The 12,750-nt window shown below is 44.2% G+C and overlaps 1 protein-coding gene across 1 annotated transcript in view; it reads right to left on the bottom strand.

The window, feature by feature from the left end:
* The window catches only part of LOC122817306 (serine/threonine-protein kinase SMG1-like), a gene marked incomplete in the record, with an annotated part of 2,898,779 nt that overhangs the window by 985,966 nt on the left and 1,900,063 nt on the right, over positions 1-12,750 (bottom strand). Inside the window, 1 exon segment of the mRNA XM_044090530.1 lies at positions 6,232-6,449. Coding sequence (XP_043946465.1) covers positions 6,232-6,449 — 218 coding nt within the window.

Below are 12,750 nucleotides of genomic sequence, written 5' to 3'. Positions count from 1 at the left end.
ATGTTGAGGCCTGAAAACACCCTCAGAAGCCGGTGCCTGCTCAGCAGCTCCGGACCCATCCAAGGGAGAGACATCCGCGGGTTCAATACTCTGAGAATCTCGTGGCATACCGGACTCCGCATGGGTCTCGATAGAGGCCTGCGACTCAAAAGTAGCGGGTATCAGGGGCTGCAAAAGTGACTCATTGAGTACCGGTGAACCAGCGACTGGCTTAGGAGACGTTTTGTCGTCGGTTTTAGACCTTGACGGTCTGTCTTTCTTTTTCTTTGCCTTTTGTTTGTGAACTCCGGTATTCAGATTGCTAACCGACGACATTTCAGGGTAATTAAATCTGAATCCAAAATATTTAGAAGCAAAAATATACCAATGCTTAATAGTGCGTTGGTTAAATCTAGCACAAAACCGACAGCAAGGCACGTTATGATCTGGGCCTAGGCAAGGAATACAGTACAAATGAAAATCCTTATGAGGTATTTGCTTCCCACAAGTAATGCAATTATTAACTTTTACTGACATCAGTAAGGAGCAAGAAAAAGTTTCCCCAACGAGGTACTTGGCTCTAGTTTAAGACTTCTGTTCTGAAACTCGAATGCGAAAATTTCAGGAGTCAGCCGACTGGCACATGCGAACTGCTTCTGCTTTGGGCACTGCGCGGCAGGAAAGATTGAAGAAAATGGCGTCGGCTGCATGTTTTACACCCCTGACAACCTGACGTCATGGAAGAGGAGACAGCAACTGATGCAGGACCCAAGACTTTGTTATTCAGGCCGACTGAGGACAAACAAATGTAATGACTGCAACAGTGAAACACGAAGAACATCAGTCTGCGCTGAATTCCCCAGCTCCAAATATACTCAGATCCATAAACCCCAAAACCGCAGGCCGGATCTGCGAAGGAGAAATCGGATGAAAGAAGGGCATGGAGGTCCCCCCTCCAGAGGGAGAGAGGCCTGGCAAGATTCCCATCTGGATTCGGGTCCGAATAAATCTCATCATCCTGTTCATATCCAATTCAGACAAATCTGGCTAGGCGTTACGAAGATCTGGATAAAGGCCTCAGTTCCAAAGGCTCCATCGGCTCTGAGGAGACAGGTCTCAACACCTTGGAAAGTGGCCTAGGGAAGGGCTCCTGATCTGGAGACCGTTTACGGGGCCTATCCCCCTTCTCTCGGTCTCTATCCTTTTTCCAGTCTCTTCCTTTGGCCTCCCCTTCAACAGGTCTAGCAGGAAGGTGAGTCCCAGCCTGGGGAGGGGGGTTGGGCAGCAGCTGTGGAAACCAATGCCGAGGCTGATGAGTCCAGCATGGAAGCAGGGAAAAGGCCCTTAGCCACCAGTTTGGCCTTCCTCTCCTTAAAGGCCCTAGGTTTAAAACCAGCGCGCACACTGCACTGTACTGATAAATGGGGAACACCCAGGCAAACAACACACAGAGTGTGACCATCCACCGGTGAAAGCTTATGGCCACACACACTGCATTTCTTAAATGCAGGTTTAGGCTGATCAGCCATTCTACACACACACACACACACACACACACACACACACACACACACACACACACACACAGCCACACCTACCAAACTCCAACACACTATAATCACGCACACCTATGGGGAAGGGAGGGCCTACTCTAAACTACTTCACCAAACTAAATTTTTTTTTTGTTTTTACCAACGAACAAGCTTTTAGGGGAGGAAAGGGAACTAACTGAGAACACACACTACACACAAAAAAAGACCAAAAGGCACTTACTACAACCCTAATGCTCAGAGCTACAGAGACCACAATGCTGATGCACGAAGCGGCAAACGAGATCTGGGGAAAGGTAGGAGATGGTGATGGGTTATGGGTAAGGGGGAGCAGCTTGGAGCAGGTGCTTGAAAAGTTGCCGGCTCGGATCCAATATGGATTTGAATACCCACAGGTTGCAGATAAAATGAAGTTAACTACTTCAGATCACACGCTTCCTGAGTATGTCTGTCACACGGGACTCCTTGCTGGGCAGATGGACAGTTTGGCTCTTCTGCCAAGTCTTTCTTGGTTGCAGCCGCCACCACCATGGCATCTACTGGATGACCTCTTGACCAATGGGGATACTCAGCTGGGGGAGATGAGATTTTGTCAGGCCTCCATGTTATAGCTTTCAGGGTGTCCGGAGCCTTCCATGCGCACTGGACGATGAGCTGGACAAGCTCATCGGCCGTCCGGGTAACCCAGGAGAGGAGGTGGGGGGCCGGGCACGAAAGGCCTGCAGGATTACAGATTCCTTGGAGGAAGGATTAGAGGACTTCGTCACCTCTCTGTCTAAGGATCTCAAGGATGTCACCAAATGACACCTCATCAGAGGGTAACCGTAGGGATCCTTTCCTGTCATCAAAGTCCGTATCTTCGGTCAAAGACTCCTCAGTGGAGTCCATGTGCTTCTTCCTGCACAAAGCCTTGCGAGGTACTTCCTAAGTGGAAGGCACTGGGGAAGACTGCAAAGAGGGGGTTTCCTGAGGGGGAGAAATCTGAGGCCCTTGTGCCTGGTGTCTGGTGGTTGCGGCTTGTGAGAGCTGTGGCACAGAGGGGGAGAGGATTCCGACAGCTGGGGTTTGCCAGTGGAGGCAAGCACCCCATCCATGGCCTGGAAGGCCGGGCTGCCCAACGAGGGATAGGAGCCCAGAACCAAGCACAACAACCTCGGAACCAGGGTCACACCCCACTCCGACGAGCTGACCCCCCAGACCAGGAGTCTCAAGAGGACTGTAAAGCGTGAGACAGGGAGGATTCCTGGAGGGTGTCATAGAAAAAAAATTGGCGTGGAACCAAGTATGCCCTCCCCCACGGCACAGCTACTGGCCTGAGAAGAGCTCGATGCCCAGTGAACAGAGGGCCACATGGACAACTCCGGCTCCAAAGTGAGATCCAATATTGGGGTCAGAAAGAGGGAAGCTGCTGTCAGAGGAATGGGCTTCGATACTTGGGTGGAAGTCGAAGGAGAATAGTACTTCGGAGTTTGAGGAGAAATATGTTCACCTGAAGGAGGGAACGTAGGTTTAGATGGTTGAGAGAGACCTCTGTCCACAAGCAACTGGTCAACAACCCGCAACACATCTTGTTCAGAGAGGTTCCTGGTCGACCTCAGAGAAACCTGAAGGCGATTCTGGCCTTTCTAGAAAAGGACTAAATTGGCTACTAATGAACGGATCCAAAGAAGGAGAGTACTTGGTCCTTGCTAATTCGAGTGGTGCAGAGCCCGGAACCGGGGATGTCTGCACAGAGGAAAATGGTGTCGAAGTAGTCTGCACCGACAAAGTCAGCGCCATAGAAGTCGAAGGTGTCTGCACCATAAAGAAAGTGTCTGCACCAATGGATACGGTGCCATCGAGGAAGATGTCTGCACCGGTAACAATGACGGTGCTGAAAAGAACTGCACCGAAGAGCATGTCGGTGCTGAAAGTCTCTGCACCATGGAGGACAGTATTGTCAGACTCTGGGCCGAAGAGGATTGCACCAACGGTACTGAAGGAGACTGTACCTGCAGTGACAGTGCTGGTAAGGGCTGCGATGAAACTGTTGGAGCTGTAAGTGTCTGCATCAGGAACACCGGTGCCAGTGTCTATAAGGAGGACATGGCTGGAGCAAGAATCAACTGGGGCGGTGCAGTGCCTGGAGATGAAAGGGTCACAGGTGGCAGCACCAGAGTAGCAATTTTCACTTTTTTATGAGTCAACTCCCTGAAAACTCAAGAGGGAGATGAAGTGAGCGACCTCGATGAGGAACAGGAAGAGCGCCTCTTACGGGATTTAGCAGGAAGGGGCTGAGCCCTCCAACCCAGCAATAGCCTCACAGAAAGGAGATCTGAGAAGACCTTTCAGGATTAACTTGTTCTCTCATTAATAGTTCTGGTGAAAAAATTCCTACAAATCCCACACGAGGGATCCACAGTAAGGTGGGAGACATTCATACAATAGACACATATGTCATGGCCATCGTAAAGCAGTAACTTATGGCTGCAATCCTTACACTGTTTAAGACCAACACTACTTTTCTTGTCCAACATAATGGTGTGGAGAAGAGCGACAGTACCAAGAATAAGAAAGGCTACCCCAGAAGGGTAAGAAGAAAGAGGAAGGAAGGATTACCAGCGATGGTAATGAAGAATTACCTCAAAGGTAAGAAAAAGGGTAATAAAGGGAGAGAGATTTAAAAATATGATAGGGTAGGAGAATAATAAAAGTAACTGATTGAAAAACTTTTAAAGTGGTAATATATAAACTTTCAAAAATTATTCACTTAGTTGAGAGAGAGTGGCTTGACACGGCTGTACAGCAACGTGGCAAACGAGATCGGAGTTAACAGGGAGCAGAGCATTCTGAGTAGGACCTTGGCTCGAGAGTTTTTGACTGATGCGAGCTTGATATATGGCTGGCTCTGTTCCGAGGATGGAACCGATAACCCATCAGTAAGGAATGAATAAAGATTAACAACATCAGATCATCTCTTTTCTTGTAAAATAGGAGACTGTAGTCTGGAACCGATTGGTTCTGGTGAAAACCAGGATAGAGTAGGACACACATGGTGCACAGTCGACTCTGATAGCATAGGTACCTTCAAATCCAATACTCAAAAGAAAGGTGGATCTGGTGACCTCTTATGTGACTTATCACAGTCTCTTGTATCCTTATCTTTAGACTTTTCTTTGGACTTATGTTGTCTGGAGTCCATACCCTTATCTGCCCTCTTTCTTGATTTCTTATTCTTGTTCCTCAGAGGAGTGGTTGTTGAGGAAGAAGGGATGCAGTCCTGTCTGGGGAAGGAGTCGTCCCTCAAGGATTAGCTTCTCCTATCTTGTCTGCATGGCTCTGGTGCTGAATGATGCACAAGCCTGACGTGAAGTATCTAAATGAGCATCCCATAAACAGCACATGCAGAGGGAGTGTGGGTCCTGTGAGGCAGTTTGTGCCCATAATCTGTGCGCTTTTTGAAGCCCTGACCGGCAGCCATGGAAACAGCAACACCAGACATGTACACACAGAAGAAATGGCTGCAGTTAATTATCTATCAAAATTAGCTTAAAGTCACACACAAACAATTTTCTAAATCTTAATTTTAATGATTTAAGTAATTTTAATACCATTAATTATCCCTACCTAACCTAGAAAAAAACACTCATAGATGCCCTTTTGTCATGTACCTCACAAAGCACATGCAGCAGCTGGAGAGACCACAGAGGTTTTTCACCAGGAGAATCCAGGGCCTCAACCATCTATCCAACACAGACAGGCTAAAGGCCTTGTCCCTCTAGTCTCCTACAGACTCCTCAGAGGTGACCTCTGTCTGGCATACAAAGCAATCCTAGACCCCGCCTTGATGCGACTGCTGTATATCCGCAAGTCAAGCTCCACTCGAATAACCAGCATGCACGACCTCAACCTGGTCTGTGACATCAATAGGACTTGGTGGGAGAGATGTGTCCCAGAGACTTTCCCTTCTGTGGGATAGATTCCCGCTCCACATCAAGCAGAGTACCTAAACGCTTTTTAAGCGCAACTTGGATAACTGGATGGGGAACAGAAAATACACCCTTAGGATTCCACCTGTGTCGCTGCTGGACAGGGGCATCAAGTGCAGACTTGTCGGAACATGGGCAGAACTCTACTATGCTTGTAAAGGCATCAGGGCCAATAGCTTAATAACTTCCTATGATCTTACGATATAAACTCAAATTTTTGAATAGAGAGAGAAAAACTCTTGGTAAGGGAGGAGTTTGAAGGAAGACATGCAGAAGATATGAAAATATTGAGCCCTCGGACGCATGACCAAACAGTTCAGGTGGCAAACAAGATCTGAGGTACTAAGGTGCAGATCAGGGAATTAAGGGTAGGGGAGGAGTCGGAGCCCTGGAACAGAAGGATTTCTTATTTGGTGCTGAGGCTGGATCTGACAACCCACAGTTGAACTGGACGAACATAGACGACAATGGCTATGTCGTCACAGAGGTTGCTTGTGCCTCCACTCCATGTGATACCTTAATTTACTAGCATAAGACGTACATACTTCTGAGCTAGGAAGTTTCCAAGAAAACTATTCCAAATCTGGAGTAGAAGGAAGGATAAAAAAATTCAGGCACATTAGACAGTCAACTTATCAAGCAGGTGAAGAAAAACACACAAGGGCCTCAAGGAATAATAACATAACATAAAACTGTATTAGGCAATCTAAAAAAATGCAAAATACTTCATATACCTGCAACACCATTGTTGGACTTGCAGAAGATAGTGTATCAACTATCTTGCTGTAGCAGTCCTGCATCATAGCCTGATCTTCATTAAAAGCAGCTTTCAGGTCATCTTTGAAGCTGTCTTGGGATGTTGGAGGGCTGCCCTCTTCACACTCATCATCCAGTAATGCCTCCTCCTGTATATTGCCCAACAAAGTAGGAATTGCAGACGACAACTTGTTTCCTATAAAAATTAAACTGTTTTCACCAAGTTCTGCATTTTGGTTTGTATGCACAGTGGCAGTGAGCATAATACACAGTGTTATCACATACAACAAACAGCATCAAACAGAAGTATATCAAGGCTTGGGAAATTGTAGATTTCTTGTAGTATGCTCTAGTCTAGGCAGTAATAAAGCAGATAATGCTCAAAGCAAAACTTAGTATTTACCTTGAAACATTCTTTGAAAAGATAATAGTATTGCTGGGATGGCTAAAAGTGCACTTACTGCTTAATTTTCACCAAGTCAAAGTATGCAGATCTGTTTCACATTTCACACAAGGAAATAACTGACAAAAACATTAATCATCAACCCGCATACAGTAAAATGGGTAAAAAAGTGGTTAAGCAACAGAATGCAACAAGTCAGGTTAGGGGATTAAAATATCAGTCCCAATGGAGGTTACAAGTAGTGTCCAAACAGAGCTCTGTACTAGGGAGACAGCAGAAGCTGTTGAAATCTCAACATCCCAACTGCAAACCAGATCATTACACCTACTGACACTATGGTGGTAGGAACACAAACATTTTTGCAGACAGGCAAATCTCCTGGCCACCATGTGGGGTACACTCAATCTCTCAAACCCCTCTTTACCTATACATACTGTTTCTATAGCTGCACAACTGTGGACAAAAAAACTCCTGAGGTGGTTAAAAAAAAAAAAAAAAAAGCTGCTTGCATAACAGTGATCACACATGAGAGCGAATATATATATAAAACCATTCTTATTTTTGAGATTTTGGGGAGTTGCAATCAGAGAGAGAGCATTCAGAGTTACCTTTCAACAAATGCTACATCACCCCTACAATGCTGCCACTTCTTTTCAGAAAGTCTTCTTAGGTATACAAGTAGAAAACAGGATATGGATAACAAAATATGCTGAGGATACTAAGTAATCATTACTTTACTAAAAGATGCTAAAGGTCTCTAGGTAGCTATAAAACTTACAAATCTGGTGCATTAAAAACTATCTTGCTACAATGGAAAAAAAAAATAGTCAGGGGAGAGGGGTAACACTAGGGAGAAAACAAATGCCTTCTCTCCAAGTCAATAACGTCCAGAAGCTGGAAGGGCTGGCTGAAGAGCACTTTCCTCTTAAACTGAGCACCCAGTATGTTGCTTTAGAGTTCCTCCTTATATCAGGACTGTTTCCTCCTTGTAGACTCATACAGACATTCAAAGGCTAAAGTAATCACCTGCACTCATATAGGAGGGAGGGCATTACAGAAACCAAACCACAGACAGTCTCTCAATAAGATTCTCTTTGATGTCAAACTTGAACACCTTAGAGCACTTGCAGTGTTTATTAGTGGAATCTGAGAAGATGAGAATTACATAAGGTGGCCTCAAACCGCAATCAGGCAGAGCAATACACAACCGTCTCTCTCACCCAAACCTTCAGATACTATATTGGGTCATAAGGTGGCAAAAATGCATTGTTCTCCAAGGTCTATGCTGGACCAAAGGATCATTCACTGTTTACAAACATCTTTATCACTTCAGGGAAAGGCCAGGCCTCTGAAAGACGGCAGTATAACTTTGACCTTCTTCTGTCTCTTGTACATAAAGCATAATTGTTTTTCTTTTTCACTCTAGAGTCCTTCAATAATTTCAAGATATTTGGGATGGAGTCTGCAGTTGAATTTTGATATGGAAATTTGAGAAGAAAAAAAAAAAAACTAAAAACCTAATATTTGAGAGATTCCTCTTCCATTGAGGGAACTTAGGGCCTACCATAGGCCAGGTACATCTACAAAACATTTTGACGGAAAAATGATAAAACAGTAAGTGTCTTGGGATACCACTGACTGTATTTTTAAAAAGAATAATGGTCAACATTACAGACATTCTCAAAATAAATAAAATCAGACACAGCCTTCTGGTCAGATAAATGTAAATTTGACTAAACATAAGTGACAATTTGATTGCCTTTTAGCTACAGCTACAAAGGTAAGAAGAAGAAACTGGAAGAAAACTGAAACTCCATCCTTTCAACATTCACTTCAGAAATACGAGAATAATAAAATGCAACACATTAAGAGATCATACTGTACTATATGTAACATACATGATGCCTAAGAATAAAAGGAATGCAAGAGGTAGAATACAAGAATGCTTTCAAAACAGTTTGCATTGGAGTTGGGTATTTAATTTGACTAAACTTAAGAAATTAATTTACAGATTACTTGTAAAACAAGACACACACACACACACACACACACACACACACACACACACACACACACACAGAAACACATGCACACATCAGGCTCCTGTATGGTTGCTCACAAAGACAATTCTATTTACTTATCCTTATTATCTGGGCAATTTAAAGATATGGACCACCCTGGAAGGACATGTTGGGTCCCTGGTCAACAAAAGAACTAGAGAATCCACATGGTCAGTTTGAGAGACTGAATGTCTCTGTGACATCTGTGGAAAAGATGGTTCCCATTAAAAAAAAGAAGGTAAAACATACTTATCAGGACCAGGAGGAGGAGGCTATGACAATAATATGGCCTTTTTCAACTTGGCTATCTAAACAAACTTCATTACTAAGGAAAATGGTGAAAAAAGCATAGCACAATCCCTACAGCCATTGGTTGGCTAGCATAAAGGAAGTCTGTCCTTGAGAAAGGCTTAAGGAAAAAAATATTTGCAACACTTGGATCTGGTTCAGACAAAAAGAATCCACCACGGACTGCCCGAGTGGTGGAAAATTGCTTTCACCACCAAATGATACATGGAACAACTTGTGAAGCATCAGTAAGCACGGACTGAGCGTGTCCATAATCAAGGTGGCCTGATATAGGATAAAAGTTGCTAAAAGAAAGCATCGAGATAAAACAGCAGATTCACATAGCTTCACAACCTCCTGATACAGGGGAAAGGAGAGTGTGTGTCTGTTTTTTGATACAACTCAACTGCCATACTGTTAGGGTACATGGCAATCATACCCTGGAAGAGGAGGTCCTGAAAAGCAGTTAATGTCAGAAGCACTGTCCATATCTCCAACAGTAATTTGTACGGACGTCTTGATGTGACCATGTCCACCGGACTGTTTTGCCCTAAGCCATGACTCCTCCTCAAACCCAAGGTATGTCCATAGAAAATGGGAAGGGGAAGAACATGACACCCTCTGGCAAACCGCCTGGACACAGCAACGAAGGCGACAAAGGCACACAGGACAGCAGCCTGAGATGAGGTGCAACACATGCCACACACTTGGTGAAACCCTGCAGGGTTGTAGAAAGACCAAACTGGAGGGATCTGAAATGAAAACTGGCCCCAACCTTGAAGCTTGGAAACTTCCCCGACATCCTTGTAGTACTGGTGTAAAACAGGTGTCCCAGAAGTCCAAATACAGCATCCAGTTCACTTCCTGCAAGGATTAACTGCACCATGATCCTCAGGAATTGTTTTCTGCTACATTCTTGTTTAGGGTACTTATCTCAAACATGGGCTTGAGCTCTTGCATCTTCATGGAAACCATGAAAATTTTTAAATAAATCCAAGACTCTGCCTGGTCTTTTGGAACCTCCGGGAGGGCTCTATTCTCCAAGAGGTTTGTGACTACGTCTTGACAGCTGCATTCTGATGGAGGTTGGACCTCAGGAAGTGGAGTGAAACAGGACTTGGAAGACAATCAAAGGGAAGAATTCAAGTCTGGATATTATCCCTTAGATATTTCAGTCCTGGATGAGATATAATTAGATCGGTTCCCCTTCACAAGATCGAAGGGATGGAAGCTCAAAATTCATAATCTCGAGACCAGAATCTCGAACTTCCATTCACTCGAAACTGAGAATGGGAGCCTTAGGTTTAAAAAAAATAAAAAGTTAACTTACCTTATTGCAGGGGGGCCAGGTCCCCCTGTACCCTAGCAGTTTAAATGTGAATGTTCCGTGACCGCACTATAGTGGAGGAATGGAAAATCTTCTGTTTTGCGCTTATGTGTATATAGCGTGGAATGGGAGATTTCCCTTTCCCTTCACTATAGTGCGATCTCAGAGAAGGTATATTGAAATAGGGGTGTGTGTGGGGGGCACAGCCCCCCCCCCACGTGTGCAGGGCCACCCTGCGAAAACATTTGAAAGGTGTTAACTTTTTTTTTTTTTTGTCCCTTTCATATGTTCGAGTTTCTCTAAATTTGAGATTCTGGTTTCGAGTTTATGACTTTCGAGTTTAGAGAAATTCGATCATATGAAGGGGAACCAATTAGATCTACCCTGACTGCATTTAGAGTTAGACAGTCAATGAAAGATCTCAGACATTTTGTATCTGATTACCACAGGAAGGGTCACAAAAAATTCCTGATTTGGCAGTTCATTTCTGCCCCTAGGACAGCATCTGTTTTGAAATCCACCCACCCCCCATTCTTACAGATGTCTAACCACCGCTCAAAATGGTGGAGGTTGGCCTTTAAGCCACAAACTGAGTAATATTTTGATTCCTACAAAATTACTTTTAGGGAGTAGAGAACTATCTGCAAAAGCAGTGAATGTTTTCCCCCATACTTTTTTTGTGGTTTCTCCTTTATCTGGATTCTGAAAGGACAGGACCAATAATCTGAGGCATCAGAGAAAGATACGCTGAAATTGTCAGTAAAAACAGAATGTTTGAGCCTGACATGACAATATATGGTTATGCTGGACTCAGCTGGACAAGCAGCTCCATCCAATGCTTTATAAAGCCGTTCACTGGACAGCACAGAAAAGTTAGCCATTACAGTCAGCTATGACTCTTGTTTCCCTCGGAGTCCCAAGTGGCAGCTTTTTCAGTGTGTCAAATGGTTTGATCTGCCAGATCATGATGAAAGCCCATCATGTCGGTCAAGTAAAGCCCAAATGGAGAAAGTTCCTGATGTACAAATGCACTTGTCAACATCGCTCACTGCTAAGGATTCCTTTTTGAGGACTGCTGCTACCACAGTAGCTTCCACTGATGCAGCTTCACTTCAACACTGTTGGTTGGAGGGGGAGGGGGGGGGCTGGAAGCTGAAGGATCTTGTTTTCTACCCATTTCCTGTCAACGCCTAGCAATCTCACTGGTAAGAGGGACCACCCAAGGACTAGATGGAGTGGAGTAAAAACCCTCCTGCAAAATTTATATCTCAGAGGTAGCCAGGACAACTATGTATGACCTCCTGTGCTATATAAGCTGCAAAATATTCATAGATTTGGGGTCATTTAGACAAAAAAGAAGTTATGTACTCGCCATGACATTCCATGTTTGTAGTCCATCTCGCCCTTCATTCTTACACATGGGTTCGGAGCCGATCCTCGGCTCCGACTCGGCCTTTTACAAGCTCAAAGTCTTCCAGTTGTCTCGTGGCTAGGTAGGTATCCCATGATGCACCAGTACAATCCCCAGATCGTTTGCAAACTCAGAAAACTAGTAATAATAATAATAATAATAATAATAACCATAGAAAAAGAACCCAATAATAAAAGCACTCCAGTGAATAGTAGTAGCAATATTTTACTCTCTCCAGATACTTCCAGGATGGGGGTAGGTGGGTGGGTTCATAAGAATGAAGAGAGAGATGGACTACAAACATGGAACATTATGGTGAGTACATAACTTTTTTATGTTCTGTAGTCCTATCTCGCCTTCATTCTTACACATGGGACAGCGTCCCTAGCACCTTATTCTTGGGTGTCTCAAGGAAAAATACTCCTGAGTACCGTGGAACCAAAGGATGCTCTACCCCTGGAGGTTAAATCCAATTTGTAATGAGTAACAAATGTGCGAGGTGTAGCCCAAGTGGCTGCTGCACAGATATTATCAAGTGGGACACTGGCTTGAAAGGCTGCAGAGGTAGACTGAGATCTCGTAGAATGAGCCTTAACTTTGAAAGGTAAAAGCTTACCATCAGAAGTGTAAATGTAAGCTATACAGCTAGAGATGCAATTAGAGAGGGTCACTTTGGAAACTGGTAGACCTAATCTGGAGTCGGAGAAGGAAATAAATAATTGGTCTGACTTCCTGAATTCCTTGGTCCGGTGCAAATAAAAACGTAATTGTCTATGAACATCCAACTGATGAAACCTGTATTCTGCTGCATTGGAATGATTAGGGAAGAACACTGGAAGTTCTATGGAATGGTTCAAAGTGTTATGGGAACAGACCTTGGGGATGAAGGACAGATTAGTACGAAGAGATACTGTCTTCGTGAAATATCAGATAAGGGGATTTAACAGACAGTGCTTGTAACTCTGACACTTGTCTAGCAGATGTGATTGCCATCAGAAACAAAGTTTT

This window comes from Protopterus annectens, chromosome 12.part0 (assembly GCF_019279795.1).
Source record: "Protopterus annectens isolate FY-2018-M chromosome 12.part0, PAN1.0, whole genome shotgun sequence".
Lineage (NCBI taxonomy): Eukaryota > Metazoa > Chordata > Ceratodontiformes > Protopteridae > Protopterus > Protopterus annectens.
This window is presented reverse-complemented; position numbering and strand designations above follow the sequence as displayed.